The 6,292-nt window shown below is 28.6% G+C and overlaps 1 protein-coding gene across 2 annotated transcripts in view; it reads right to left on the bottom strand.

Annotated features, from left to right (window-relative positions):
• Positions 1-6,292, bottom strand: part of LOC106683444 (arylsulfatase B) — a 124,779-nt gene that overhangs the window by 2,119 nt on the left and 116,368 nt on the right. For both annotated transcript variants that reach the window (XM_067048752.1, XM_014424927.3), the window contains exons 4-10: positions 5,470-5,696; positions 4,615-4,870; positions 4,371-4,528; positions 2,802-2,937; positions 2,559-2,717; positions 1,446-1,634; positions 532-742 (exon numbers count right to left, since the gene is read on the bottom strand). In XM_067048752.1, the coding sequence (XP_066904853.1) occupies positions 532-742; positions 1,446-1,634; positions 2,559-2,717; positions 2,802-2,937; positions 4,371-4,528; positions 4,615-4,870; positions 5,470-5,696 (1,336 nt within the window). The remainder of the gene's footprint in view (positions 1-531; positions 743-1,445; positions 1,635-2,558; positions 2,718-2,801; positions 2,938-4,370; positions 4,529-4,614; positions 4,871-5,469; positions 5,697-6,292) is intronic.

The raw sequence follows: 6,292 nt of genomic DNA on the forward strand, positions 1-6,292 counted from the left end.
ATAATACCGAATAGGGTGCAATTACATTATTCAGTTTTCTTTCTACTTCAAGAGGTAATATTCCAAGGGACCATGGAAATATTTTACTTTGATATAGGATTTTGATTTATAGAGATTTGAATTAATGAGAGTTAACTATATATGTAAGTTTGGGTATGAGTACATTACATAGGAGAAAATGAAAATGAAAATCTGTATTGCTACAACCAATGGAAGGTCCTGGGGTTCAGCACTTTGTAAAGACATACTGTTTCTTAAATAGTGTTTATAAAAAAAGGAGGCCATTTTCATAATCATGTACCACTGTCAGATTATTCCACAATTAAGGGAACCCACTAAGTGATGCTGAGTGAACCCTGTAGAGCTCTCCGAACAAGCAGGGTTGACTCATGGCTACAGTTACAGAATAAATAATTATTTCCCCGTCGGATTTGAACCAAGGACCTAGAAGTTAGTAGCATAGTGCCATACCCATTGAACCACTCCACTTCCCACATTACGTGTGTAGTATTATTAAGTAAAATAAATTACCTCTGTAGAGTTTTTTCTAGTGAATGTAACATATGAGGGTATTCATGGGCGAGATTCGCTTTTTCACAAGGGTCATCAACGACATTGAAAAGACAAGGCTCTCGGAGTGGATTGCATTCTACTTCCGTATGGTTGGAGTTACATATCACTTCAGCCTCTTGCCTTAATTTCAGCATAGTTGATTCATTTAATAGAATCCATTCCTTTTCCTCTGGAAGACATTAAATTTGTAAGATACTTAGCAGAAGTTACAAGTAATTCTTATAAGCTCTATTAAATTCTGGTTTATATTCTATTATCTCAATAAAAACTATAAATATAATCAACACTTAAATATATTAATATTTAGTACATTGGTAATATTTATGAATCTCATATTATTTTTCACAATTATGTAATCTTTAAATAATATTAAGCTCTGATTTTTAGTTGAAAATTCTTTTTAAATCATCCGCTCTAATAAGAAATATACTTGAAATTGTAAAAAAAAAAAATCCATTTTATCTGATTTAATTAGAAAATCAGGATGTTTTAACTAAATTTATAAATATTTACAAATGACAATGAATCTTTGAGGAAGAGGCAAACACTTAAATGAAAACAAATAGTAAATAAAAAGTATAGAATTAAAAAATAAACAAATCTTTAATCTGCACTGTTTTACAAGGAATTTCGGAAAACTTCTCTTTATTGCTTTATATTCAATAATGAAGCTTTAACCAGCTTAAGAATAGAAGAATGTTATTTAAAAATTGACAATAGTATTTAAAATAAAATGCTGTTAACATGAATAAATGGGCAGGTGTTTTATTTGCAAACACTACTCTAGTTTTTAAGTCCTATACTTTTTAATTTTATGAAACCATGAAACTTGCAAAGAAACAAAATTATTTTTTAATTAGAAATTAGCTCACCTTTTTCATCTTCTACATTGTTCATGAAAGGTGATTTTTTTATTTTTTGCTGAATTTGCTTTTTAATAATGTAGCTTGATATTGCCACTCCTGTTTTTGATAACAATATTTCTCTAGTGTCATAACCAATATCCAAACCTCTTCCAATCTCTCCATACCATCCATTATTTCTTTCACCAGTAGCAGATCCTACAATATGAAAGAGTTTATAAAATCAAAAAAATAAGTACAAATGTTTCTCAATTTTTTAAAAATATTTTATTGTTGAGATGGTCCACACTATCCCAAGGAATAAAAATCTTCAATTGTCTGTCTTGTAAAAAAAAATTGTATGTCTGGAAAAATCTCCTCTTTCTCTTCTGCAATAATAATGAGAAAAAAAAATAAACTCCAGAAAAAATGCTGTGAGACTATTCAACTTACCCATAATAGTTCATCCTGAAGGGATTTTAAAATATTGTTGTAAAAGAGTTTAATCCCATGAAAAAGTGATTGATTTATTTTATTACTTAACTATATCTTCAAAAAAAGTAAGAAGAATCTCTGTAATAAATATGTTTATAAAATGCTATGAGACTAATAAACCTATCCATAATATTTCAGGTTTTATAAGGAATAGTAATAAAGGAACCCACACACTGGTTAAGGTGGAAAAATATACAAGGAATTTTCGAATCTCCTTAGCACCTAGGAAATCATTGAGAACACAAACAGCATAACTCTCTTAGTTAGAACTTTGAAACACAACTGGAGAAAGTTTTATTTCATTAAATGTTGACTTTTTATTCAATTTATCTGAAGAAGAAATACTTTGGCTATTTTTTATTTCAATATTTCAGCATGGTTACAATTTTATGCGCAATGTCACATGCAAAAACAGAAAAGATTCAGATTGCTAAATTTATCAATTTAGTTTTATGAAGTCCATGAAAAGTGTTATAGCTTAGTCAAGAGGATGTAAAATGATCTTAAAACCATACCCACTGAATAAGTGATATAAAAACATTTCACAGAAAGCTATTTATAAACAATAACATTTAGTAAAGATTTGGCATGTACCAATGTTTTATATTATATATTATATTCTACTAATATTTTATAGTGAAAAATTACCAGTAACATATTTCCAATCTCCTTTCCTCAGAGCTCCATAGGGATTAGCAACATCGTCAATATTATAAAGAAATTCTTTTCTTGGAGAATCTTTGTTTTCAGATATAGCCTCCCACATATCATACCCATCTATATTTCCTAACGTTTTTGGATCTATACCTATATTTAAAAAAATTGTTAAGATATGTATAATTTTTCTGATTTTATGTTTTATCATTACATCTGATTGCTTGATATTAATACCTGCTATTGAAGAAATAGTTGGAAGCCAATCAGTGATATACATCATTTGGTTTGAAACTCTTTGTTGCTTATTCAGCAGTGGGCTCCAAATTGCTGCTATTCCTCTGTTTCCGCCTTCCCAAGCAGAATTTTTTATCTATGCAAAATAAAAGAATTTATTAAACAATTTCATTATTTTTAGTTCAAAAGATTGATGGTCTACATATGATTTTTGAAAATTTAATGCTGTAGTCAATGTAACATATTGTTTAGTGTACTTTTTCTTTTTTCTTTTTTTAAGTATGATAAATCACAACTTTCGTTAAGAGGTATGATGTATCACAGAGTAAAGATGAGGAATAATATATTAATTTACAAAATTTATGATGGAATTAAAATGATCACATTTAATCGAAAACAAATTTTTCAATTCAAAGAGTTCTAGAACTTATGTATACAAAAATAAATATTAAGAGGGCAGTTATCATATGCCACTTGTTATAAGTAATCTCTAGACTTCAATAATATTGTTGATGATGCTCAAAAATTTACCAACCAATTTACAGTATGAGGCCTGATTGGCACTTTTAGTTAATGTATTGATGAAGATGAATAGATGTTTGTAGGACCAATTGATTATTATCAATATATGATCTGATATGTATATCTCTATTCTGATTGTAAGCAGTCAAAGTCAAGGAAAGGAAACCTAAATCTGAATTTAAAATCATTTTGACTCTTAAAAATTAAACAGATCATGTCTCTTCAAAAACCCATTGAAATATTTTAAACATTTAGACTGTATTAATTGAAAAAAAGATTAAAGATAAAATTTATTAAAGGGCTATCTTTTTTGACATCACATGATCAATTTTACCTCTACCAATGAAATATCAATCGAGACCATAAGTAACCTTGACAGTAATATTGGAATTAATATAACTATGTTTGTTTAAAGTTATCAGTAAATAATACGATTATCTGAATTGACTGTAAAGAAGTGTGTAAAATGTGCAACAGGAAGAAAAATGAAATACTTTATCATGTACTGTTTAAATGTCAAGTATACAACGATTTGAAAATAAAATTTTCCAAGGAATAGAAAACATTTATGGAATAAATAGGTATATTTAAACCAGAAACGATTGATAATATGAAGATTTTTAATTATTTCATTTCTAGAGTGTCAAATTATGAAGACTTGATGCGGTGATTTAATTAATACATACCCCTGTTATAATGTAAAATAGAGATGTTGTTATATATAGATAATGTTATAAAGGTTTTAGCAACAGAATATTAATAATACTATTTTTATTGTTGATGATTTTGGATCTTAAATGTTCGTTTTAGCTTTTTACATTGTCTTCATCAATTTGTACTTAATTTATATTATTACTATTATTATAGACAATTGTACTTAGTGATAGAAGTAATAATGTTATGTTTGGAGATAGCCTCTATTTGTATTGGATTATTACCTAGAAACTGATAGTGTATAAATAAAAATTAATTTCAGGATTTCCTTTGTAACCTCAACAATTTATTAAAAAAAAAAAAAAAAAATTAATATAACTATGAAAAACATACCCCACGTAATGGATGATTTGAACCTCTATTTGAGTGAATACCATGTGTAGGAGCACCATTATCAGACATAAAAACTATTACAGAATTTTCAAGCATGTCTTTTTCTTTCAATGCTGCTACAACTTCTCCTACAGACTCATCCAGTTTTGCCACCATAGCTGAAAAATAATAATAATAGTAATAATACATTATTTCATAGTAACATCATTTGTATGTAATTATGATGTTTAAGTCTTCTTCTTACCAGCATATACCCTCCTCTCTGGATCTTGAATATGTGAGAACTTGGCCACAACATCATCAGGCGCCTGGAATGGATCCCTCATGTTGCCAGTGTGAGGTGCAAGATGTGCGAGATAAAGGAACATAGGGACACTAGTATCGTGTTCCTTGATCAAGCGGACGGATTCATCAGTGAAGAGGTCAGTAGAATACTTGCCCATAGCTGACCAATCTGTTTCTAGGTTTCTCCTCATGTCATAACCGTCATATGGCTCATACTGAAATAAAAAAAAATTAAATAAAATTTATTCAACAGAAAAAAAAATCATATGTAATTCAGGAAATAATAATTTATTTTGTTTCAAATGAAAAATGAGGTAAGTTCACCATTGCCTGGTAAAAGTTACTTTTTACATAGTTTTATGCACTATGAATGAATGTTGATTATTATAATTATTAGAATGATTATTATAAAATTATATTTTTATGTATTATTAATTTTATGCATAATGCATGAATGACTAGTAGGAAGCAAATTGGAGAGATAAATAAATTTGAAATTATGTGGCCTATTCCTCAAATAATCAATATTTGGAAAGTGATCAAACTATGAAACTATACTACTAGTAGAAATTAATTTATCAGTCTCAAATTGGCCCTAAGCTTGAAAGAAGAAAGGGATGGGAAGGGCCATGCAAGGATAAAGGATTCACAAGAGGTTTTTTTTAATTGCTTATATGTACAGGATTTAATTTGTATTTATACCATTTCAGACAGTTTATAACTCTTTTATTTTAAGAATAATAATATAAGAATATAATTTAAAAATAATAATAATTATAAGGACAAATACTGGTAAAAGTAATAATTTACTTACTGTAGCTCGAACTGAGTGATTGTAGTAATCATGGAAGCCTTGCCAATAGCCATAGTGGCTATTGAATCCTCTTTTAGTTGGTGTGTATTGGGACTTGTAAAAACCTAGGTGCCATTTGCCTACCGCATGTGATACATAGCCTGCTTGTGCCAACACCTCAGGGAGTAGTGTTTCACCAAGCCCGAGACCCCAGGGCTCTGATTCAAGGATCACCAGATGTTGCATTCCTGAGATGAATAAAAGAGTCTTTTATTGAAAGTATATTATTAATTTATGTACAGAAAATATGAATTATTAAAATAATTTAATTAGTAAATAACTGCTGCTGTAGTATTAATATCGAATTTATATCATATACGAGTCCCATTGTAAGACAGTTGCTAGATTTCAATTTTTATTACAATAGAAACAAAAAATATACATACTACTAGCCTATTTCGGAAATATTGTGTGCATATTTCACCACTTGAAATGTTAAATAGCAATGGGTTGCATGCCTGTGAGATAATTTAGAAAAAAATAATATAATTAAAATTAAAGATTTATATTTTATAATGAAATTTTTGACAAACATTATTCAATTTTTATTTGAGGCATAGAATTTCAAAACCAATTGAATCCATTTCCCAATGCGCTCAAAAGCCAGTTAAATGATTAGTGATCTAAATTATTCTACTAGAAATCTTTTCACTTCATGACAATCTATAGTGTTAAAGGAAGAGAAATGGGCTTGTCTGTTAGAATTTAATTTTTTCAAAATAAGTATACTTTGCGTCAGTTACTACCAATTTGTACCAGGTCATTCAAAAAGTCCTGTCGTTTT

Source organism: Halyomorpha halys, unplaced genomic scaffold (assembly GCF_000696795.3).
Source record: "Halyomorpha halys isolate HHAL.00 unplaced genomic scaffold, Hhal_1.1 Scaffold483.1, whole genome shotgun sequence".
NCBI lineage: Eukaryota > Metazoa > Arthropoda > Insecta > Hemiptera > Pentatomidae > Halyomorpha > Halyomorpha halys.